The sequence below is a fragment of the Camelus bactrianus genome, chromosome 21, assembly GCF_048773025.1.
Source record: "Camelus bactrianus isolate YW-2024 breed Bactrian camel chromosome 21, ASM4877302v1, whole genome shotgun sequence".
NCBI classification, from domain to species: Eukaryota; Metazoa; Chordata; class Mammalia; order Artiodactyla; family Camelidae; genus Camelus; species Camelus bactrianus.
In genome coordinates, this window is record NC_133559.1 from 21,684,761 (window position 1) to 21,711,300 (window position 26,540).

At 37.8% G+C, this 26,540-nt stretch overlaps 1 protein-coding gene across 2 annotated transcripts in view; it reads left to right on the forward strand.

Moving 5' to 3' along the window:
• The window catches only part of RABGAP1L (RAB GTPase activating protein 1 like), a 560,468-nt gene that overhangs the window by 378,130 nt on the left and 155,798 nt on the right, over positions 1-26,540 (forward strand). For both annotated transcript variants that reach the window (XM_074349821.1, XM_074349820.1), the window contains exon 18: positions 8,783-8,824. In XM_074349821.1, coding sequence (XP_074205922.1) covers positions 8,783-8,824 — 42 coding nt within the window. The remainder of the gene's footprint in view (positions 1-8,782; positions 8,825-26,540) is intronic.

Consider the following 26,540-nt stretch of genomic DNA (forward strand, 5'->3'; position numbering starts at 1 on the left):
CTTTGAGGGACTTGAGAGTCAGGAGACTCCCAATCAAGGAGAGTTTCAAGGAGATGATTACCTCGAGCTGAGCTTGCTTTCTGGTCAGTTGGCCGGCCACCTGCAAGAAGGAAATGAGGTCCCTGATGCAAGGAGAATGGGAACTTAAGTTCCCCGTAGAGAGATAGGAAGACCTCAGGAAATAATCAGAAAGACATTTCACTGGGAACATTTATGCAGCAACTTCAGTGAAATGAGTTACAGGGGCAGAAGCAGGACGGCGGCCGCAGGTAGCATGGTGATGGTGGAACGAGGAAGCGCAATACAGACTGACTCACCTGTGGTGCAAGGCCCTCCTCAGTTTCACCTACACCAGTGTTTCTGACCTCTTCTTGGACTACTCTTAACTCTTTAAAAATGTGGACACCAGTGGTTAGAATCTGTGGAGTCCGGTGGAGGGTGGTAAAATACGTAATAGATGTTGATGCCTGTCCTGGACTTGCTGAATCAGAATCTTGCAGGATGGGATTCCAGAAGTGAACTTGCCACATGTGCCTCCTTGTTATTTTTAGCAAGTATTCCCCATTTTAGTATTTAGGTCTCTTACAGAGAAGTTGAGACACTTAGGCCAATTGCTGGCAGAAACAGAACTATGATACAGATCTTTTAACTCCTGCCCTAAAACTTTTGGTCTATAGTATTAATTAATTTCTACAGTGAATTTCTAGATTGCTGTGTTTAAAAATTGGAATGAATTTCATGGGGTTTTTGGAACTTTCGCCTAAAATTATAGAATTTTTGCAGCAACTACTGTATTTTTGCTACAGTGTCCTTTGCTGATTAGGTCTTTTTGCTTTGTTATAGCTCTCACTTTAACTTGTTTCTTTGTCATTTAGTAGATCTCAGGCCAAATTAAGTAACTAAATCTTCTGTCTTTTCTTAAACAGAGACGTCTCCTCCTTACTATGGCAGCAGATCTGTGATTTCCAGTAGTTTCTTGGAAAAGAACTTCTAGTATGAGTGATTTAGTTACCTGCCTCTTTTAGATAGATACCTAACTCTTGGTCAGCTCCTAGTAAAGGAACAAGCTCCTCCATCCATTTTACAGCTTAACATATTGTGAATGAGCCGAATTATATCCTAGAGCAATCAAATTACTTCATGGTAACTGAAGTCCTGGCTCTTTTGTTCCATTTAGCTAATTTTGTTAGCTAATTACTAACAAAAATAGTTTGCTATATAAATCATGGTACTTAGTTGAAAATATTCTGACTTTAAATTAATAGCATCAAATTTCAGGAAAATTTACAGTATACAATGGTCATTTTAAATATTATCTCTGAAGCCAGACTGCCTACATTTGAATCCCAGCTTCAACCATTTGTGTGTGATCTTGGGCAAATTAATGAACCTTCAGCAATGCGCAAATGTGCTTCAGTTTCTGCATTTCTCACATTTGAATCAAATGATATTTGTAGATTTTGAAAACAATTATTGGCATATATTGGTGTTCAATAAATGTTAGTAGCTAATATCATTTTCCATTGGAATTAGTTCAAGGTTTAGTTTTCCAAAGAAAACTTGAGACTGCTCTTTCTCAGTTTATTCAAGTTATTCCTGCCACACCTTGATTGCCTGTTGCATTTTTCTGCGGGGAGGTGGACTCTACAACGTAATTTGACAGTTTGCTAAATAATGCTTTGTTCTCTAACCTCTGCATGTAAGTTGCCTCCCCAATTATGTTGATTTTTTTAGAAACAAATATATTTACTTTAAATCTTCAGAACACCTCTGTGCTATGTGGAACATATACTTGGTGCCCTATAAATATTTATTGAATTTAGAGTAATGTGTTGCAGGGTTTTCTAAAGGTCATTTTTATTTTAAAAGAAAGGCGAGAGGATAGGTACAAGAACTCTAACAGCGGAGTCCCTATTCCTTCTGGCTTCTGGGTGAGTTGGATCAATGGAAACTCTAGCAAGGGATGGAGGAGGGAGAGACTCAAGATCAACTGGTAGTTAGCAATTGGTGAAAATCCTTTGTCACTATGAAGGCCATCAAAAACATCTCTGTAGCCCGGGATGGTTGACTGATAACTGTAGCTAGGGGACAACATAATCCAAGGCTCATCGTGACTTGGGGGGATTTGAGAAGAACAGATGGGTGATCGCCAATGTTCTTTGCCAATAGGGCATCTTTATAGGAACCACAAAGTGCTTTCCAGGTCACATCTCTTCTTTACACCCAGGAGTGCTATGTTGTCTGTTTGAGCCCCTTGGTGTAGAGAAGACTTACCCATCTTTGTGAATATGTAAATGCTTGTATATACCCAGCAGTTCTCAGAATGCCTAGCACACAGATTTGATGAATACTTGTCAAAAGCTATAATTTGATTTATTTTCTCTTATTTTATGTTTCTGAAACATTTGTTTATTTCAGATATCACTAACCTCTAAGAATTCTTCCCATAGTCACTCATAATTAAGGACTCAGACCTTGTACATATACCTCTTTTTAGTATTTTATTAAAAAAAATGTAAGTCAAGCAAAGATAAAAAAAAATTACCCACAACTAGACAGATGCATTCACAGGTTACATTTACTTCTTATCTGTCCCCATTCTTGAACTGTCGTCTTAACCACTCTACTTATGAAAAACTAACGAATCTATTTTTAAAAAATGGCAAATGTTTATTTACTAAAACTGGGGAAAAGGAAAGGTGGGAATCATCCAAGTTTTGTTGTATTTTACGGTAGTGAATTAGTAGTAGATATAAGAGAGGACTTAGCTATGAGAGTTTTAAAACATTAGGACTTATTTGTATGCAAGGCTGCTGTGTAAGTCCCTGAATTTTTTTTTTTAAAGCTTCTTCTTAATTTTTCAGTGCTGCAATACTGACCTCTAGTGGGAATCCAGAAGCAGAAACCAAAACCCAAAACGTCATATCATTATTACTCATTACTCCGTCAAAGTCCATTATTTAGTCATCCTGAAACATTGAACTTTTAAAGCAATTACAATACAAGAAGCAGAATAAAGTAAATACTTTTTGGCTAACATTAACAGTGTTCTTGCCATAGGACCTATATTTAAGAGCAGCCAGTATTTATTTCGTTATATTTGCATGGTAATTATCTATCACTTTCTTTTTTCTGTGGAAAAAAAAATGCATTATTTTACAGATCACAGAAGTAAGAAATTTATCAAAGAGAAGTCAGAGGAATTCTGCTCTGGTTACCTGATGGGTGTATAACAAGCGACACCAAACCCAAGCGATGTTAAAATCATGGTTTTGCAGTGAGACCTATTGATACTATGTAGCCTCCTGATGTGGTTCGCTGACACGACACTGCTGCTGTCATATTTGTGCAAAGGATACATAATCTAAGTTTAATCATAAAGAAACATCAGACAAATCAAATTGAGGAACCTTCTACAAAATAACTGGCCCGTACTCTTAAAAAATGTCAAGTTCATGAGAGACAAAGACTGAAAACTGTCCTAAGAGAAAGAACAAGGAAACTTGGCAACTAAATTCAATGTACAACCCAGGATTGGGTCCTGGACCAGAAAAAAATACATGAGTGGGACATCTGACAAAATTTCTTGGATTTGATAGTTGTACTGCGGTTACATAAGATGTTAACATTTGATGAAGCTGGGTGAAGGGTATGCAGTAACTCTTGGTACTGCTTTTGCAAGTTTTTTCTAACTCTGAAGTTATTCCAAAATGAAAATTTTTTTAAAATTAAGAACAGCTGCTTATTTTGTTCACAATTTAATGAGTCAGGAATTTGGGAAGGTTTCAGCCATGTGCTTCATCTCTGATCTACATGACATCAGCGGGGGCTCTTGAGGCTGGGGGGACACACTTTCAGGATGACATCTTCACTCACATACCTGGCACCTGAGTGATCCTTGGCCTCTGTTTCTAAGGACGGCATCTTGCCCTGCAGGCCCTTTCCTCTTTGGCCTCTTTAGAGCACAGGAGTCTAAGTGTAATTACATTTATTACGTGGTGGCTGGCTTCCAAGAGCGAGCATTCCAAGAGACAGGATGTGAAAGCTGTCAGTCTCTTATGAGACCTGGGCCCAGAATATTGGCACAGCTTCACTTCTACCATATTCTGTTGGTCAAAGCAGTATCATAGTCTTCCCAGATTCAAGAGGTGAGGACCAAGGCCCCACCTCTCAATGGGAGAAGTGTCAAAGGATTATGACCATCTTTAATTCACCACACATATCTCACCAAAACCTCACTGACTTTGCAGTAAAGATGGAATCAGTGAAAAAGCATGGTTGTTTTTTTGTTTTGGGGGGGTCAGACAGACATAAATTCTAGTCCTGGTTTTACCGTTTACTAACAGTGTGGTATCTCTGACCCTCAGTTTCCTTGTCTCTGAATGGTGGCAGCAACACAAATGCCATAGAGTTGTTGAGAGAATTAGTGAATATATATATATTGAAATATCAGATATGGCAGGCAATAAATGTGTGAACCTAATAGTAATTGTTAGCATTTATTGAATACTCAGCAAGTGCTCAGTGCGTTTGTTGTGCTCTTTATACGCTGCCTCACTCAGTCACTGCCCCTTCCTGCAGTGGTGCGTCCCAGTTGGGTGGATCAGGATCAGAAGGGGAGGACGGCACCTATCTCCTCTAGCTTTAGCCTGCGAGCCTGCTCCGCTCACCTGGTTTGATCATTTTTCACTGCCTTGTTGTGTGGATTTCCACTTCCATGTACTATTTATTTCCTTTCTGTTTTGCTCCCCAAGGACCCAGGTGCTGAAGCACTTTTGCCACTTGCTGACACTGCCTTTTCAGCACTTGCTCTCAGTGCTGTCAGTGCAGTGCTTGACAGCTCCTCACACAGCCTGTCAGCTCCCTCTGAGCCCACGATTGCCTGCTCATCAGAGCCAAAATGTTCCGTGTCTTTGTTTCAGGGAGTGCTCTGCCATCAGCCTCCCTTTATGCAAGATTGTGGGTGCTCAGTTGTTGGCCTACCCAGGAACACAATGATCTGCACTTTGGAGCAATTATTTAATTTGGGGCAATTACTCGTAGGTGTTCTTTCAAGTGAAGATCTTTCCAGGCTGTGACTGAATTTTGAAACAGCAGCCTTCTGATCAGTTAAGGAACCACTTGTTCACGCGCACAAGTCCAATCTCAGTCTGTTGTCACTGGAGGAAGGTGGTGACCCTTTCTTTTCACCACAAGCTGAGTTTCTATTGCTTCCCATCCTGCCAGCAGCTAGCTAATTTTTGCGAGTGTTTTCAATATGGAGACAAAGAAGAAAATTTGATTTTGGTAGAAGTCACCTATTTGTTATCTTTCTCCTCTCCACTCTCAAAATGTACTTGCCTTTAAATGCGAAGAATCACTTTCATCCTTTAGAAATTAGAGGACACGTTCGATAATACCCAGCCGAGGGGCTCATTCATTTATTCACTGAGCCACCTTCTCTACCTTAGTGTTTAAGAGTATGACTTCTAGAGTTATACCATGTAGGTTGAAATCCACTTAATAGCTGTGTGACCTTGGGAAAGTTAGTTTGACTTCTCTAAATCTTAATTTCCCTGGGTGTAAAATGGAATTTTTTGGATTGTCATGGGATTAACTAAGGACCTGTTTTCAATGTAATTAATTTAGATCTTGGCACATAGAAAATACTCAGTGTATATTGACCCTGATTTACTGTCTGGCGCTTGGAGTTAGACTTTGCACTATAAATAGTAAGTAGCCATAAGAACGTATTTACTGGTTATTTTTACTCTTAATAATTCTTGAAATGCTTTAACCCTTTCAGTCCTATTAGGAACATTTATTTACCCCTCAGTAACAAATTGCTACAGATTACATAGTCCTGAAATGGGGAAGCATCTTGAAAATATATGACATCTTTTTCTTTTTAAAATGTATTTCAAAAAATGTATTTCAGATCAATTAGGCAAAGTTGGACCATGTAGGAGTAGGTGGACAGTAAACTAACTGGGGATTTAGTTCATATGATGGCTTGGAAGAGTGAAGGGTGGTACACTTGTAATTCACCTTATTGTTGGCTAGCAGGCTGAGGACCAAAGCTGGCATTGATGTTATCAACCTTAAAACCAGCCTATTTGTAGTGCCCAGATGCTGGCCTGTGGAATGTTACTATAATTTAATGATACCTCTAATTGTATTCCTAAATGGGAATAAGTCTTATTTAAAAGAGGAAAGTAGATATTCTAAAATATTCAACTAAGATTGCTTTTTATATTATCCTCTTAGGAAATCAGATTACATTGTAGTGAAGTAAAGAACTTGGTAGAATGGCAAGTTTTTCCTGACTTCTAAGACTTAGAGGTCTGAAAATACTTTGTTTGCATAGTCTGGCCACACTGTTCTGCTTTAGTTTAAGGCTTGTGAAGTCTCTACTTTTCTTGATTTTTATGGGTAGTGTCTGGGGTTTCATATAAGCAGATGCAATACTTCTTTATTATTATGAGTTTAGTTAAAGAGTTTACATATGTAAATTTTTCTGATAACCGAATACTTCTTTAGCTTTCCAGACCTTAAAAATCTACTTTTTATTTAAAATACATACTATGCTTCCTTCTTAAGTGTAATATTTCAAACATAATGTAAACATTCATTAACATTGCTGGGATTATCACAGTGAAATAATGTTAGCTGTTGAAGGGCTATTGGCCCCACTAAATGGGCCCAGACAGCTCTACATTTTTAAAAAGTTTGTCTTCTATTTCTGTCAGGTCTAATATTTTAATTCTGGCAACTGTCTTTACAAGCTACCTGTCCCTAACCCCAACCAGCACATACTATGTATTATAGTTTGCTACTTCTTATACCTATAAACAATAAAATCATAGTACCAAATGAGCTAAAAGTATGTATGAAGTTAAAATTTGAATAAATTTTTTTCTTAGTATTAGTGAGAGCTATTTTGGCTATTTAGAGGGTTTTTTTTCCTTTTAAGTTCTTGCTTGTGTTTTTCATAGCTCAGTTGTCCAACAGTGTGACTTTGAGATCATTGAAGAACAGGATTTCTTACTGTAAGTTGACGTTGAGTCTATAAGTTGGTCTAGGTAGGTCCGTAGGAAAAAGAATAAACCCCAGAAAATTTCAGATAGCAAGTATACTTCAATCGTTTGGTCTCAGATAAGCACTTATATACATCATAGCAGCACTGTGTGGTGAAAATGCCATTAAACTACACATTGGGAAGCTTGGAGGGTGATCCTAGCCTGCTGCTAAATACATAGTCAAGTTAGAACTTTGGCCAGTCAAGTTCATACTCTGAAAAGGAGGAATCTTAATACAGGTTGTTATGAGAATCACTGAGATTTCACTCTTCCTGTGAAAGCGCTGTGGCGGGATGTTTGGGAGGGAGGTTGAGAATATAGCAGAGTGGGTTTAACGTGGAGTGGGGTACCTGAAGGGGTCTGGGAAGGAGAGGGGAAGTGGGAGACTGGCTTAGGAGGAAGGACCAGAGCATGACAAGGATTAGAGAGCTAGAGATAAGAGGTGCTGACATTACGAGCGATGACTAGAAAAACAAGAACCAGAGACACTGTGGGTTTAGTCCTGAAGGCAGGTGGATAAGCACTCAGGTAGTGAGGATTCACTGCGCCCAGCAGTTGTGGTGTCGGGGTGTGGAGCAGAGCTGCAGGTCTTTGTTTGCTGGGCCTACAAGTGGGCAGCTGAGAGTGGGGGAAGGGGTGGGGGAGGACCCAAATTTAGATTAGGAAAGCAAATTCTGCCTAGTTATAACCCAGGTTTTTTGTGTTTGTTTGTTTTTTTTAAAATAATAGTCTTTTTTGTTTCCTAATTGTGATCAAAACCAGTCCAGAATCATTGCTTGGCATGGTGATGAACTGCGTCAATTTGATGTTATCTCCTGGCCTGATTATACTTCCTGCTGCTTTTGGTATCTTAACTGAGTACACCCAAAACCTAAAACCAAATAGTTTGTGTTTAACATTCATCCCTTCTACCATCACATCATATTTTCGTAGTTGAATATGAAAGATTAGCAAATTGTAACAGGAATGCACTTTAAGTACATAGACCGATGGAGGCAGGAAAGGATGTTTTATTCGAAGTTCTTTTCATAACACATCTAGTACAGCTCCACATCTGAAAGGTAGATAGATTATACTTGTGACCAAGCTGAAGAGGGCACATCAAATAGACCCAGGACTTAAGGGAGATGTCAGCTCAAACTTAAAAGGTCTTTCTCCTCACATATGATGACTTCCATGACAAGGAAACAGTGTATTCCACGGCAACTTTGTTTCTGATTCTGTCATCTTAAGTATTTAAGATTCCTGTCTCTTGAATTCAATATCTCAACGTCTCTTCAGAGCCATTAGGCTGAGTTCAGAGCCTGTCCTGTTATGAGCAACACTGTTTTGTTCTGTTTTGTCTGCCGCAGTTTAACCATATCACCCAGATGTACAGAGTAAGACCTATAAATTTCAGTTCATACATTTAGATTTCTGTTGCACTGCCATTTTGATCAAGGAACTTGACTTTTGCAAGCCTCATACCAGAAATAGATTGAAGGAAGATAATTTTTGTAAAAACAATAATTTTATGTGAGCATTAATGATATAGCACCTAAAATTTACAGTAAGCTTCTCAGAGAGGGAAAATACCTTTTTAAAAACTCATGGTTTAATTGTAATTGTATGTGAAAATGAAAAGAATTAGGGATTTTATTAAAGATATATGGAAATCTTGGAAAAATATTTAATAAAATAGTGATAATGACAATATTGATTTTGACTCTCTTCTTCTATTTCAGGGTTTGAACATAATCTTTCATGTAGCGTTGGCTCTCCTAAAGGTAAGTCTGTTATGTTTAAGTTTACCAAAGTTTACCTCTCTGACCTTGGAACTGGGCATCATTCAATTTACAGCCTTTGAGTCATTCTAGATTCTTGAACACAAAAGTAGACTTTTCTGAGGAACTGATCCTCTCTCCTCCCATCCTTTTTTGCTGTTTATTTATAGTTTGTTCCTTTGCTTTTCTTATAGTCCATTTAATCTTGCTATCATAGCACTCTTTTCAGTAACATATAAAGATGTTTCTGTTCATTCAAGTTGGATGATATGAGAGAAAGTTAAAACCTGTTTTCTGTCAAAATGATGCCAGCTTTATTCTTAAAATACATCTTACCATAATAACATCCCTGGAGGTACCTAAACATATGATTGAATTATTAGAAAGCTTTTGTAATACATTGACTAAAAAAGAAACTGCTGTATTTCAATTTGCAGTTCTTTCTCTGATAGCTAGAAATTTATAAGACATGTTAAAATTCAATTATAATTACCTTGTTGGATTTTATATCAACATATCAGTGCAGCTTTGAAAGTGTGATAACAGCAAGACATTTGCTGCAGAGTTGGTGAAAATAATCTAGATGGTTTTTGTCTTCCAGTCAGAGATGAAGTTCTGTTATTGAAGGTGATAATTGCCTTGTTTATAAAAAGATGCACTCTCATCCTTTCCCAGTAAAACATAAGGGTTGAAATTGCAGACACTGGTTGGGGGAGGGTATAGCTCAGTGGTAGAGTGCATGCCTAGCATGCCTAGTATGCACGAGGTCCTGGTTCAATCCTGAGTACTTCCATTAAAACAAACAAACAAACAAACCTGATTATCTCCTCTGTGCAAAAAAAAAAAAAAAATTTGCAAACACTGGACTCAGACATTTGGTTCTCATTTCAGCTCTAGCCTATGACCTTGGGCAAATTACTTAACAGCACTCAGATCCTAAATTTTGAGATAATAATGAAAACTAAATTATGGGGTTGCTGTAAGAATTAAATAAGAAGATACATAAAAGTCCTTAACATAATGTCTAGAAAATTGTAATGCCTAATGAATGGTAGCTATCATTATTTTGATTACTGTTACATTCATGAGGTAAGTTAGAATTTGTCACTAGATTCCCCATAATTCGTTCAGATTTCCGCAAAGATAATGACTTGAATCTTCAGTGAACCTCTTGATGTTTTAGGAGAGCTGCCAGACTTAACCATTAGATACCTTGATCCAAAACAAAGACATCACATAACGTGGGCCCCCTGCAGCTCAGGAGGTGGCTGCTGTTCCTCATCTCTTATAGTGTTAAGCATTTGTTTTTTATGAAGTTCATAAATTGTACTTCACATTGTTCATTAAATCATTTTGAGTTCAGATATGAACAATTCTTATGACAAAGTTACTTTAGAAGTTACGGGAAACATTTTAAAATATTTTCAATAAAGTAACACAAACATCACTGCATGAATCTTTCAATGAATTGATGGATCTCTACTTCTATTTTTTTTTTCCTTGTCTTAAAACAAATCAAAAGCAAAAACTTCCTAAAATGCTTTCTGAATAGGGCTGGAGTAAGACTTTTAGAATGCCTAAGCAGTGACAGTATTACATAATTCAGACTGAAAACAATATTAAACCATAGTAAGTATAAGAAAGTCCAACAAAGTTCTGATTTTTCCTGTTACGTCTAACTTAAAAAAAAAAAATCTCAGATACTGTATTTTTCCTAAAATGCCTTTCCTCATTTTTTTAAATGACCTTTCTTTACTAGTGCTCTCAGCACATGCTTAGTCTGTCTTTTGGGGCCAACCCAGGACTTCCCCTCTGATTATCAGACCTGTACTCTGTCAGCCTAATTCTCAGTTCGTCTAGTAACTTACATTCCTGGCTGACCGTTTTTTTGTTTTGTTTTGTTTTGTTTGGCTTGTTTGTATTGTTTTCATTTATTTTTGGTCATGTTAACCCAGATGTGACCTGCACAGAGGGCATGCTCTGGCCACTAGGTAGAAGGGCTTTCGTATCTTCTCTCGCAATACATGGAAGTGATCTGATTTCCCCGACCTGGAAATAGAATGCCCCTAACCCATACGACAGCACTGACTAACTTTTAACTTCTAATCTAACCTGTCAGATAAAAGAATGTAACTTATTTATATAAAAATAACAAACTGAGGAATAGTTCAAAGTGCTTATGAACGCAGCCCAACTCACTTTCAGCATAGCTGCAAGGGACTTTAGATTTCTCTGTATTAGGAGTATTTTCTGTGATGAGGGGAATCAGAAAGGGAAGCAACATTTCGTGAGCACTTACTCTGTGCTAAATGTTAGCCTCGGTTATCTCATTAGCATACGTTAAATGCGCAGGTGTTATTTGTAGGAGGATCATAAACTGTGTTAGAGAAAAACCGTCTAATTCTCTCCCCTAGTTGATCATTGAGGGAGCCAAGGCCCCAAATTGCCCAGTCTTTTGGCTTAGCAAGGCTGAATTTACAATATTTTTAACCAGCATAAACATAGGTGAATGTCTCTGTTGCTCAGTATGATTTACAGACATCTACTTTCTGAATGGGAGCTACTTTCTTCTGGGTTAGAAACAGTCTACCAGGTGGCTAGAAAGCTATTGAGCTAAAAGAATGATTCACTATAGTAAGTAGCATCATTCAATCATTTGGGATATTGGCCGTGTTCACTAGGTAGGTTAGATACAGTCCCAGAAATCGCATTCAGTTATTACATGAAACATCAAGTAGTCATATTACTTGGTACATTATAATAAGAGTGGAGATGATCAGTCAGAATTAATTTTAGCCACTTCATATTGGCAGAGAAAATTTCCAATCAGAATAGGTTCTTTGCTTTCAGACAATGATTAAAATTAAATGACAGAATATCTCCCCTCTCCCTAAGCTCAGTTTGTATCTTTTATGTGCCTATAAACATTACAGAGATAAAGGCCATTCATAATCCTACCCTCAGAGGTAACCGTAATAAAAATTGGGTATAAAGTCTTTCTCTCATGCTTTAGTCTATTGACCACGTAAACATACATTACTTACCTACATATATACATAGGTATATACACAAATATTTTTAATGGGTTTGAGGATTACAGATAAGAAGATGGGGAGGTAGGAGATAAATCCGGAAGAATAATGTAAAAGTATGAACATATATTTATTTTCTTTCAAATAATGCTGTTGAACAAGACTCTTTTTCATTTAATAATATATTATGCATATCTTCCTATGTCACTACACGCATATCGGGATTAAAAGCATGGATGCTGGAGCCAGGCTGGTTGGGTTTAAATCCCGTCTCAGACAGTCTGTCAGCGATCTTGGGTAAATTAGTTTCCCCATCTTTCAAATAGGGATATTAGCAATACCTATCCGATAGGCTTGTTGTTAGGGTTTAGTGAGTTAATATGTGGTTGTGCCTGTAACGTAGTAGGTACTACAGAGCACCCAGGTGCTATCATTACACATAGAACTCCTCCTCCTCCGCCTCCTCCCCCCTCTTCTCCCCTCCTCCTCCCCTCCCTCTTCCTCTTCTTCTCCTTCTTACATTCTCCTTTGGCTTCTTATTTTTCATCTCCCTCTCTGCTTCTTCTCATTTTCCTTTGCTCACTCCTCTTTTGTCCCTAGTCGTCAATTCAACTTGGAGTTCCATGGAGCCTCAGCCTCTGTTTTGTTAATGTGGTGCCTCATGTTGATTGATTTGCAGATGTTAAACCACCCCTTCATCCTTGGGATGAAGCCTCCTTGATCAGAGTGTATGAATTTTTTTGATGTATTATTAAATTTGGTTTGCTAATATTTTGTTGAGGATTTTTCTATCTACGTTCATTAGTGATATTGGGCTGAAATTTTTCTTTTTTGTAGTGTCTTTGTCTGCTTTGGTATCAGGGTAAGTGCTGACCTTGTAAAATGAGTCTGGAAGAATTCCTTTCTCTTCAATTTTTCTTGGAATAATTTGAGAAAGTTTAGTATTAACTTTTCTTTAAATGTTTGGTGGTGTTCGCCTGTGAAGCTATCTGGATGTGGAGTTTTTACTGTTGTTGAGGAATTTTTATTATTGATTCAGTCTCATTACCAGTAATCAGTCTGTTCAGGTTTTCTGTTCATGATTCATTCTTGGAAGATTGTATATTTCTAGGAATTTATCCATTTCTTGTAGGTTATCTCATTTCTTAGTGCATAATTATTCATAGTATTCTTTTATAATCCTTTGTCTTTCTGTGGTAGTGATTGTAATTTGTCCTCTTTCATTTCTTTTTTTTTTCAAATTGAAGGTCAGTCAGTTTACAGTGTGTCAATTTCTGGTGTACAGCATGTTTCAGCCATACATATATATACGTATGTTCATTTTCATATTCTTTTTCATTATAGATTACTATAAGGTATTGAATATAAGTCCCTATGCTATAATATAGAAAAAATTGTTGTTTATCTATTTTATATATACTAGTTAATATTTGCAAATCCCTAACTCCCAGTTTATCCCTTCCCGCCCCCTTCTACCCCCACCCCTCCATAACCATAAGATTGTTTACTATATCTGTGAGTCTATTTCTGTTTTGTAAATAAGTTCATTCATGTCTTCTTTTTACCTTTTTTAGATTCCACATTTAAGTGATATCATATGATATTTTTCTTTCTCTTTCTGGCTTACTTCACTTAGAATGACAATCTCCAGGTGCATCCATGTTGCTGCAAATCCTCTTTCATCTCTGATTTTATTTATTTGGGCCCTCTTTTTTTCTTAAGTCTAGCTAAAGGTTTATCGGTTTTGTTTATCTTTTCAAAGGACCAGCTCTCCGTTTTCATAATCTTTTCTTTTTCTTTTTTTTTAAGTCTCTATTTTATTTGTTTCTCTTCTAATCTATATTATTTCCTTCCTTCTACTAACTTTTGGCTTTGTTTGTTCTTTGTTTTCTGTTTCCTTTAAATGTAAAGTTAGATTGTTTATTTGAGATTCTTCTTGTTTCTTGAGTTAGACTTGTATTGCTGTGACCTTCTCTCTTAGAACTATCTTTGCTGAGTCCCATAGATTTTGGAACATTGTGTTTCCATTTCTGTCTGACTCAAGGTTATAAAAAATTTCCTCTTTGATTTTTTTCAGTGACCCATTGGTTGTTTAATAGCATGTTGTTTAGTCTCCAAGTATTTGTGTCTTTTCCAATTTTCTTCTTGTAATTAGTTTCTAATTTTTGTATCATTGTGGTTGGAAAAGATTCTTTTTTTTTAACATTTTTTATTGATTTATAATCATTTTACAATGTTGTGTCAAATTCCAGTGTTCAGCACAATTTTTCAGTCATTCATGGACATATACACACTCATTGTCACATTTTTTTCTCTGTGAGTTATCATAACATTTTGTGTATATTTCCCTGTGCTATACAGTGTAGTCTATTCTACAATTTTGAAATCCCAGTCTATCCCTTCCCACCCTCCACCCCCCTGGTAACCACAAGTCTGTATTCTCTGTCTGTGAGTCTATTTCTGTCCTGTATTTATGCTTTGTTTTTGTTTGTTTGTTTGTTTTTGTTTTTGTTTTTTAGATTCCACATATGAGCGATCTCATATGGTATTTTTCTTTCTCTTTCTGGCTTACTTCACTTAGAATGACATTCTCCAGGAGCATCCATGTTGCTGCAAATGGCATTATGTTGTCGGTTTTTATGGCTGAGTAGTATTCCATTGTATAAATATACCACATCTTCTTTATCCAGTCACCTGTTGATGGACATTTAGGCTGTTTCCATGTTTTGGCTATTGTAAATAGTGCTGCTATGAACACTGGGGTGCAGGTGTCATCCTGAAGTAGATTTCCTCCTGGATACAGGCCCAGGAGTGGGATTCCTGGGTCATATGGTAAGTCTATTCCTAGTCTTTTGAGGAATCTCCACACTGTTTTCCATAGTGGCTGCACCAAACTGCATTCCCACCAGTAGTGTAGGAGGGTTCCCCTTTCTCCACAGCCTCTCCAGCATTTGTCATTTGTGGATTTTTGAATGACGGCCATTCTGACTGGTGTGAGGTGATACCTCATTGTAGTTTTGATTTGCATTTCTCTGATAATTAGTGATATTGAGCATTTTTTCATGTGCTTTTTGATCATTTGTATGTCTTCCTTGGAGAATTGCTTGTTTAGGTCTTCTGCCCATTTTTGGGTTGGGTTGTTTATTTTTTTCTTATTGAGTCATATGAGCTGCTTATATATTCTGGAGATCAAGCCTTTGTCGGTTTCACTTGCAAAAATTTTCTCCCATTCCGTAGGTTTTCTTCTTGTTTTACTTCTGGTTTCCTTTGCTGTGCAGGAGCTTGTAAGTTTCATTAGGTCCCATTTGTTTATTCTTGCTTTTATTTCTTCTAGGAGAAAATTTTTTAAATGTATGTCAGATAATGTTTTGCCTATGTTTTCCTCTAGGAGGTTTATTGTATCTTGTCTTATGTTTAAGTCTTTAATCCATTTTGAGTTGATTTTGTATATGGTGTAAGGGAGTGTTCTAGCTTCACTGTTTTACATGCTGCTGTCCAGTTTTCCCAGCACCATTTGCTGAAGAGACTGTCTTTATTCCATTGTATATTCTTGCCTCCTTTGTCGAAGATGAGTTGACCGAAAGTTTGTGGGTTCATTTCTGGGCTCTCTATTCTGTTCCATTGGTCTATATGTCTGTTTTGGTACCAATACCATGCTGTCTTGATGACTGTAGCTCTATAGTATTGTCTGAAGTCTGGGAGAGTTATTCCTCCAGCCTCTTTCTTTCTCTTCAGTAATGCTTTGGCAATTCTAGGTCTTTGATGGTTCCATATGAATTTTATTATGATTTTTTCTAGTTCTGTGAAATATGTCCTGGGTAATTGGATAAGGATTGCATTAAATCTGTAGATTTCCTTGGGCAGTGTGACCATTTTAACAATATTGATTCTTCCAATCCAAGAGCATGGAATATCTTTCCATTTTTTAAAGTCTTCTTTAATTTCCTTCATCAATGGTTTATAGTTTTCTGTGTATAATTCTTTCACCTCCTTGGTTAGACTTATTCCCAGATATTTTATTACTTTAGGTGCTATTTTAAAGGGGATTGTTTCTTTACTTTCTTCTTCTGTTGATTAATCGTTAGTGTAAAAAAATGCAACTGATTTTTGAACGTTAATTTTGTAACCTGCTACCTTGCTGAATTCTTCAATCAGCTCTAGTAGCTTTTGTGTGGACCTTTTAGGGTTTTCTATATATAGTAACATGTCATCAGCATATAATGACACTTTTACCTCTTCTTTTCCAATTTGGATCCCTTTTATTTCTTTCTCTTGCCTGACTGCTGTGGCTAGGACTTCCAGGACTATGCTGAATAGGAGTGGTGATAGTGGGCATCCTTGTCTTGTCCCAGATTTTAGTGGGAAGCTTTTGAGTTTTTCACCGTTGAGTACTATGCTGGCTGTAGGTTTGTCATATATAGCTTTTATTATGTTGTGATATGTTCCCTTATACCCACTTTGGCGAGAGTTTTTATCATAAATGGGTGTTGAATTTTATCAAATGCTTTTTCTGCATCGATTGAGATGATCATGCGGTTTTTGTCCTTTCTCTTGTTGATGTGATGTATTACATTGATTGATTTGCGTATGTTGAACCAGCCTTGTGTCCCTGGGATGAACCCCACTTGGTCATGATGTATAATCTTTTTTATGTGTTGTTGGATTCTATTTGCTAAAATTTTGGTGAGGATTTTGGCGTCTATGTTCATCAGTGATATTGGCCTATATTTCTCTTTTTTTGTAGTGTCTTTGCCTGGTTTTGGTATCAGGGTGATGGTGGCTTCATAGAATGAGTTTGGGAGTATTCCCTCCTTTTCAATTGTCTGGAAGAGTTTGAGAAGGACTGGTATGATATCTTCTTTGTATGTTTGGTAGAATTCCCCGGTGAAGCCATCCGGTCCTGGACTTTTGTTTGTAGGGAGGTTTTTAATTGCTATTTCTATTTCCTTTCTAGTAATCGGTTTGTTCAAGTGTTCAGATTCTTCTTGATTCAGTTTTGGTGGACAGTATGTTTCCAGAAACTTGTCCATCTCCTCTAAGTTATCCAGTTTGGTTCCATATAGTTTTTCATAATATTCTCGTATGATATTCTGTATTTCTATTTTGTTTGTTGTAATTTCTCCATTTTCCTTTCTTATTTTGCTAATTTGTGCTCTCTTTTTTCTTCTTTGTGAGTTTGGCCAGAGGTTTGTCGATTTTATTTACTTTTTCAAAAAACCAGCTTTTGGTTTGGTTGATTTTTTCTATGGTCTTGTTAATCTCTATTGTATTTAATTCCTCTCTGATCTTTATTATTTCCTTCCTTCTGCTGCTTTTTGGGGCTTTTTGTTCTTCTTTTTCTAATTCATTCAGGTGGTGGAGGGAAAAGATTCTTGATAGGATTTTAATCTTCTTAAGTTTATTGAGACTTGTCATCACTGTGATTCAGACTAGATTTATAGGAAACTCCAGCCCACTTTTTCCTAGCTACGTTGAAATATAGTTAACTTTTTTTTTTTGGCAGACTTTATTATTTTTAAAAGAAGAATTTTTGTGTATGTCGAGGCTCATGTAATACTTACTTAATTTAAAAAACTTCCTCTCAAGAGATAATTCATTTGTCCCTACCTACTCCATTTACTTCAGTGTTTGGCTTTTAGAAAGGAAGAATTTCACATTACATGAGAAATAGAAAATAGGTTTGTATTACAATACTTTTTTTTTTTTTTTGCTTTATTTCCTGTGCAGCCTTTGTGGTACTGATTTGTATATCAAATAGAATCTAAATGCATGACTGTAACACCTCTTTCCTAAACCAAACTTCCATCATAGTAGTCGTCTGCTACTAGAGGCCTGTTTTTTATGTCACTGAATCTTAGTTCCAGAAGTCTGTCTGGAATTCCATAGGAGAAATGACCTTTCACATTTCTTATTTTGGCCCCTTCAGAGCCTTCCAGTTTCCCAGCAATCAGGAGGCTGGAAGCCCTCTCGTAAGCCATGCCCTGTGTGTCCCATCCTGCTTTCTCTGTTTCTTTGTCCAGTGTCCCTTCTGCAGCTAAAATGACCCCTATCATTCCGTTTTAGGACTTCCTTGTTTTTTCACCTTTAATAACGTGTCATTTTGTAACCTTCCACTGGTTAGCCACCAACTTATCCACCATTCCCTACTCAAAACTCTCCTAGAACCCGTGAAATGCATTTGTTCATTTATTTGTTCACTCAGCAAATGGCCTTTGAGCACGTGCTGTGACCCAGCCACTGTGCTTAATGAGAGGGATACAACAGTAGGCACATAGTCCCTTTCCTTAAGTTGTTTCAAGTAGTATCTGACAGCCCTCTGAAACATGTGAGCAAATAAAGTATCTTCCTCTGACTTCCCTCCTCCTCCCTCAAAAAAAAAAAAAAAATCTTCCCACCAATCTGCAGTAGACTGTCCCAGTTTATTTCAGTGATGTCACATTATTGTAAGTCCCTGCAGCAATACAGCTCAAAGTGATTCTTAATCATTAGTGTACTTAAGAATCACCTAAGTCCCAAGGAATTTGTTTAAATTGTACTTTTCTGAATGCCTCTTTTCACCCATCTCCCACCCTCAAAATCTGATGCAGGCAGTTCCAGAACCAGGAGGGTAGGAGCACTCATGTGTTACGTAGAGCGGGGTTTCTCAGTCTTAACTCCACATCAGAATCTCCTGTATGTTCGAGTCAGCTTTAAAATGTTTCTGATTGTGAGTTGTACGGAACAATTTCATTTGAATGTCTAGGTGGGACCCAAGCATCATTATTAAAAAAAAAAAAAAAAAAAAACTCCCCAGGTGATCCCAGTGTGCAGCTAAGGATCAGCTACTACACTGTGATCAAACATTCAAAATGAAATTATCCAAACAGTGTGATGGTGAAGGAGCAAGGAGGAAAAGAAAACACATGTGCCATTGGAGTAAGGATTCACAGTCACACTTAGAAAATGGGTCGTCCTCATTTTCATCATGAGCAATTGCAGACTTGTCTGTTTTGTCTCTATGCTGCTCCATCTCAGTGCCCATTTGTTAGTAGCAGCTGTTCAAAGGGGCCTGTGAGGATTGGGTTCCTGAGGAGTGTATTAGGGGGAGCCCCTTGAAAAGAGAGGCAAAAGAAGTACCTGGGTTGAGCTGTGGATTGTGACTCAGCTAATTCACCTTGGGTTACCAAGGGTTGCTTGAACCATAAAACCCAATTTATGAAGCATCACTCATCCATTATTAATATCTTCAAGTCAGGAAAAGAGCCTTATTAGAGAACAACAACAACAAAAAAATCTAAAATTGGGACTTATTTAGAGAGAGCAAAAAGTCAGCTATTAGCTCTGTGCTGACTTGTTAGGGATTCCTTTGACCTTTCAAAGTACAATTCCCTTTTCTGTTCTGTTGACGTCAGAAAGAAGGGCCAGTTCATGCTCCAGAGGCTGGCTCCCTGCAGGACAGGATTTGAAAACCATACAGGGTTAAAGAACAAGAGGTGAAGAGCAAAACACCTTGAAAATAGAAAATTGATTTTAGTTCTCCCTAGTCTTTGATTCACCAACTTGGGTAAAAATTGGGTGTTTCTGAGCTTAAAGATGGTGATTTAATGAAGGACTGAAATTATGACGGTAGTTTCTGAGGCTGCCATTCAGGTCACGAAGTTAGAAGCCTGAAGAGCTGGAAAAAACGTGGGAATGTAAATTGGTGCAGCCACTATGGAAAACAGAATGAAGATTCCTTAAAATACTAAAAATAGACTTACCATATGTTCCAGCAATCCTGCTCCTGGGCACATATCCGGAGAAAACTGCAATTCATTAAGGACACATGCACCCCAGGGTACATAGATAGCCTCACTGTTTACAATAGCCAAGACAGGGAAGCAACCTAAATGTGCATCAACAGATGACTGACTAAAGAAGATGTGGTGTATATATACAATAAAATACTAGTCAGCCATAAAAAAAAGAATGAAATAATGCCATTTGCACCAGCATAGATGGACCTAGAGATCATCATACTAAGTAGATCAGAGAAAGACAAATATCATATGATATCACTTATATGTGGAATATAAAAAAATGATACAAATGAATTATTTACAAAACAGAAATAGACTCACAGACATAGAAAAGTATGGGTTTCCAAAGGGGAAAGGGGTTGAGGGGGGAGGGATAAATTAGGAGTCTGGGATTAGCAGATACAATCTACTATTTATAAAGTAGATAAGCAACAAGGTCCTACTGTATAGTGTAGGGAGCTGTATTCAGTATCTTGTAATAAACTGTAATGGAAAAGAATATGAAAAAGAATATGTATTTGTATAACTGAATCACTTTGCTATACACCAGAAACTAACACAACATTGTAAATTAACTATACTTCAATTAAAAAGAAGAAGAAAATGAAAGTAATTGATTTTTTAAAAAACAGCCTGAAAAAATGAAGCACCCCATAAACATTCTTTTGGATCTGCAAAGATTTTTGTGCCTTCAGTGAGTTCCGTAACTTCCATGAAGGAATGCCTGTCGCCCTCTTGGTGGCAGCAAACACTACTTCTTTGGACACAGAAGCTAATAATGCTGCATTTCCAATTCTGTGACATTGGTATTCCTTCATATTGATTTCCCCTTCCAACATAATTTGTAGCTTGAATGTTCAGTTTGTTTTTGACTTTCCTCTGTTGTATCTTCAGTTTGAGGGTAGGTTGGTTTCAGGATGCTAGCTAGTAAATGCTAAAGCTGCCAACAAACACAAATTTGGCCTTCTAACTAGTGCAAGGCACTCAAGGAAATTTAAAGTTCCAGAAATAATAATGCATTTTATGGATTAGCGATTTATATCAGAAAAAATACTTACCATCACAGTACTGTGTGTGTGGTATATAACACCATAAATTTGCCGAAGTGATTTCTCATTATTCATTTCTCATGAGACAATATAAAATGCCAAGGAGGGAGGATGGTTGACTAAGCATACCGTGTTCCAAGTTGTCGGTAAATACTATGAACTCAGTCTACCCTAGGAAACATGAGGTCACTTGACAAGAGATAAGAACAATAAAATTCAACGTCCTTCTGTTTTTGTGAGAAAGCTAAGTACTCTTAGCACAAACTCACTCGAGCTTTCTTCTCTTTTACTTAAAAAATCCCTCTCCATCTCTATCCTCTGCTGTGCTCCTATCTTTAATGAAGGTGTCCTCTGCCTTCATTCCAAGGCGAACTTCCCACTTGAGTTCTTGATCCCAACTTTCCTGCCTCCTTTTGGAGAAGCCTGTGATGGGTGGTTAGTTCACATGTCCAACAGACATTCAGGTCCAGTGTCAGGTGTGGGAGCATCCAGAAATGACAGCGTGTGTCCTCAAGCTGTCCTTAGTCTAATGGAGGGGGCAGAGGAGTAGACAGTTTTAATTCAGCGTGATTGCCTTGGGCTGTTAAAAGGGAGCTTCAGGAGCCTAAAGGCAGGGCACCAAATTCACCTTGGAGGAACCAGCAAAGATTTTCCAAAGACAACTAAACTTTGATGAGAGCATTTTAGGCAGAGTAAACAGCATGCAAAAGAGACGTGAGGAAGGATGGCTGAGCCAAGTCCTTTGCTGTGATGCATTTCAGGGCAATACATGGAATGAGGTTCTGAAGATTTAGTTAAATTTCTGCTACCAGTTTAGTGTAGAATCTTAATTAAATCATCTAACCTTTCTAACACTTACTTTCCTTCTTTACAAAATAAGGGGATAAGAGAATATGGTTTCTAAGGCTCTAAATTTCTGTCTTGCTAACTGCCAGTCTTTGGTTATATGTATGTACGTATGTGTGTATACGTATAAATGTATATGTATATACACATACGTATAAACGTATACACACACTGTCTGTGATACGTATAATCATCTGAGTCCTTTAATGAATAGGTAAGAATCATCTTATAATTATCACATTTGTCGTTTAACTCCTTGGTTGAAGTTTATCTTTGTTTCTCTTAAAAAAAAAGAGTTTTCAGAGCAATATAATAAAATTAGGTGCAAAAGAATAATCAGTCTATCATAATTAAAAATGAATACCAGCAAACTGTTTACAGTCTTACTTATTCCCCTTTAGCGCCATCCTTGAATATGAACTCCCCATTTGTTCTGAACCAGTGAGATGTTACTGTGTGCACGTGTGTATGTGAGGGTGTGTATGATGCACACATCTCAGTATTTACCATAATTCTTACTAGGTGTTTTCACACACCCAGGTAATGTGTTGGATTCATATTTAAAAAAAAAAAATCTGATGACTATCATCAATAATTATGTGATTGTGTAGCATTTATCATTTGTGATGAGCTCTCAAATGCATTTTAAAAATAATGAATAAAATTAATTGTAACACTCATTATTTATGAAACACTTAAAATGTGTCTGATGCTTTACTTTTAAACTAATCATCATGACCTTTAATATCTTTCTTTTTTAAAAAAGCTTGTAGTAAAATATACATAACAAAATTTGCCATTTTAACTTTTTCTGAGCATATAGTCCAGTGACATTAAGTACGTTCGCAGTGTTGTGCAATCATCATTACTGTCCACCTCCAGAGCCTTTTCACCTTTCCAAATTGTAACTCTGAGCCCATTAAATAATTATTCCCTATTGCCCCCAGCACCTAGCAGCCACCATTCTACTTTGTGTCTCTATGAATTTGGCTACTTTAGGTACCTCATTTTTTGCTTGTTTGTTTTGGTGTTTTGGGGGGTGATTAGGTTTACTTATTTATTTTTAGAGGAGGTACTGGGGAATGAACCGAGGACCTCATGCATGCTAAGCATGCACTCTACCATTTGAGCTATACCCTCCCTCTGTACCTCATTTAAGTAGAATTATAGAGCATTTGTCCTCTTGTAACAGGTATATTTCACTTAGCATAATGTGTGACCTATAAGTTTTAATTTATTTTAACAGTAATCCTGTAAAGGTTGTTACAAGTCAATATCTTCATTTACAGATGAGGGAGCAAAGGCTTTGAGAAGTTGAATAACTCAGCTAAAGTCACTCCTTTAGGTGAAGGACACACCAGACTGAGAACTGGGCCTGTCTTACTGTAGAATCAGTGTTCTCAACCGCTATACTGGAAGTGTGTGTGTTTTACACTTTTACCCTGTGAAGAAGAGATTATCATTCCCATTTGATGCACAATCCCAGTAGCTCTCGCCCAGACTTCTACGATTTTTCACATTGTATAGCAAGAGACTTAAATTGTAGTCAAATCAGCTTCCATTTCACAAATCCATGTTGACATCATACTGTGAATGGAAAGAAAGTTGTTGTTTTTTGGTGAGGGGATAGGTAATTAGGTTTATTTATTTATTTATTTGTTTAATTTATTTATTTTAGTGGAGGTGCTGGGGATTGAACCTAGGACCTCATGCATGCTAAGCATGTGCTCTACCACTGAGCTATACGCTCCCCTGAAAAGAAATTTTTTATTCAAGTTGTTTGACGAGTATGTAGGGGAGGAAAAAGTTTTCCTCAGCCCTCTTAGAGTCCCTGGCTGTACCTGAATATTCAATTGACAAAGACAGGTTAACAGGAGAAAAGCATAAAAATGTATTTAATATGTTTTCCATGACATGGGAGCCTTCAAAAGGAAGTGAAGACCTGAAGAAGTGGTTAACTTTGAGTGTTTTTATCCTAGGTTTAGTGAAGAGTGGATAGTCGTGGAGAAATATGATAGGCCAAAAGGAGTGTGAGCTAAATGTAATAAACTGAGAAACAGTTTGCGAGACCTGTTTGAATTCTTTTCAGCGTCCTTCTGTCTAGGAGATAAGGGTGCTTCTCCCTCCAGCTGTAGGAAGGGCACCTCTCACATGGGGGTCTACAGGGACCTGCTACAGGGGAGAAGGGTGGGGGAGAGCAGAAGAGAGGAGCCAGGGGGAAAGGTGGGGAAGGACCATTTTCTCAGACTCCTTCAGAGTAAAATAATCAGTACGCCAAGGTGCCGTGTTTTAGGGTAGTGTACTTTGAACTCCTTCAGCTGCATGCTTAAAGATAGGCATGCCAATTTTTAAATGTCGCTGGTTCAATAGGACAGAAACAGCCAGCCCAACTAGGAGCCCTTGTCACGTCAACAAATGATTGAACGTAAGCTGATGAAAACAAACTCACTATCAAGAATGATCATGAAATTAAAATATTCTCTGCTCTTGACTGGCTAGAATAATATTTGATTCCTGAGTTCAACCTGTCCATTTTTTCTTTCATAGCCTTCAAGATGTATGAAGCCATCCCTGAATTCTGTTTAATGCCTTACTCAAACTCTGTTTCACTCTGGCCAGTCATTGTATGCGAGCTGATCACAGGGAGATACTGTCAAGAGCGTTTGTCAGAGCATATGTCACTGCCCAGTAAATTTTTATGACCCTTTTTATCTGCAAGCGTTGCTGGCATTGCTTTTCAGCATGAAACAGACTAATTTTTTGTTCATGAAAGTGCTGACAGTGTTGATGACTCACTGTGGAAATCAATAGATATTACCACAATAGGGGAACCAGTCAGAGGAAATTCAGCTGAAACATATAAAAATATATTTGATACTTGGTTTATGCATGTGGAGAGAAGGTTAAAATATTTTCCTTTTACTGGAAATACAGTACCCAGAAACTCCATAGGCTTGTTCTTTTTTTTTTTTTTTTTTTTGCTTTCTTTGCTGTTTTCCTTTGACAAAGGAAATCTGGGTTTGGTGTAGCCAAATGAATTTAGAGCAAAATCTTTCTCTCACACATACATACCAGACCAGTAAGAGGAAGACTGGCCCAGAATGCAGGAAGCTCAGCTCCATGCGATGACTGGGATCCTGTATGTGTTACTGCTCCATCATCTCCTAGGATATTGTCCTTACGAATATGGCTAAAACTAGATCCATGCCATATCCAAGTTCTAACTCAGAGGAAGGGGGGAATTTTAAATAAAAATGGAAAACAAGCAATTTCCTTTTAAGCAAACAGTGAAGAAGTTGAATACATTACTTTTGCTCATATTCCAATGACAAAATGTTTGTCCATGCTGCACTTAGCCGCATGGGACCTAGGAAATACAGCCTGTAGCTCAGGAGCTACGTGCCCTGTTAAAATAATCAAGTCCATGGAAGAAAGGAGACATTTTTTAGATAACAATTAACAGTCAGTCATAGTTTGCCTGCTTCTCTGGCCATTCGGTATCTGTGATCACCTTTATTCCCACATGTAAGCACTTCCTCCCGCCCAAGGGAGACATTCAAAGGCCCCAATCAGTTACTTCATCTGCTCAGAGTCAAAGGTCTCCGGATGATGCAGAGTCGTGTCTAACAGGTCTGGCGTGGTTCCTCACAGCTCAAGGACAGGATATCTGCTCATCTCACATCCATTGTGCAGAAGTGGTAGGGAAAAGTGTAACTGCAGTGAAAGCTCTCATTTTGAAAAGGGAAGAACGGGAAACACTCCGTAACCAGTGGTCCCTAGAAATTTCCAAGATTCCCTGCTCTAGCAGTGGAGAAGCTTTCCTGGTTAGCCCACTGGCTGCCCGCTGGTTCTCATCTCGAGCAGCAGTGCCACCATCCATTGTCCTCCACGGTGACATCTCAGTATACCCTCCTTGGAAGCTGTACAGTTTTCAAAGCTCACTTCCTATTTGTGGAGATTTGGGAGCCTGAGAGTTGCTTTAGTGATTAAAGAAATGTAGGCTTTTGGTTTTTTGCTTCCAGTCAGTTCATTGTGATTAAACAGATCCAAGATTTCTTCTAGACATGGTTCTTGTTTTATTTGTTTGTCTGTTTTTAGTGTCCCATTCTCTTCTTCCCCCATTTTAATAGTGGTTTTGCTGAGGCCAGCTAAAACCACAAGTTTGGGTGGGAAGGCAGCACCCTTAATTTTGATCTTTTGTCTGTTGGCTGGCTCTATGTTTCAGCTAAGTCTTAATGAGGTATTCTTACGAAAAAATGCAGAGCCTGTTTATCTTCCTACTTGAGGGACAAGTTAGATTTTCCAGCTCTAAGACCTCAAGTCACTGTACTTGATCAGTTTAGTTTATAGAACACTTTCCAACCACTTTCTCTAGAGGGACAAATATCAGACACATAATAGTCCACCTTTTAAATGATCCCAGGCCAACAGTTTTCCCCATATAATAACACGGCATGAGAAGGGTCACCAGTTTCCAGCTGGCAGTATATGATTTCTTGCCTGCCTTTCAATCAACCTCAAAGCCAGGAAACTTCAGTCTCAAGTTTTAATTTGGCAGCACGTCACTTCTGGGTACCAATTTCTGTATCAGAGCAGAGGCTAAACGGCCATATCCACCCAAAATACAGTGGCTTAAATAAGAAAGAAGTTTTTTTTTTCCTTCTTCTTTATGTGATAGATTGTAGAAATAGGCCTGTGGTCCAGACCTGCATGCAGTTCAGCTCCATAAGATCATTTAAGGACCCAGGTTCCTCTCATCCTGTTTTTCTGCAACAGGGATTCTCAAACTCAATACTATTGACACTTTGGGCCAGCTGATTTTTCGTTGTGGGTGACTGTTCTACGCAGTATAGGTGTTAATCAGGATTTCTGACCTCTACCTGCTAGATGCCAGCAGCCCTTCACTAGTAAAGAAAAAAACATCTCCAGACAATACCAAAGTCCCCCGGAGGGCAAAATCACCCTTCGTTGTGAAACTTTGCTTTATAACCTCAGAATCATCTTTATCTATGTG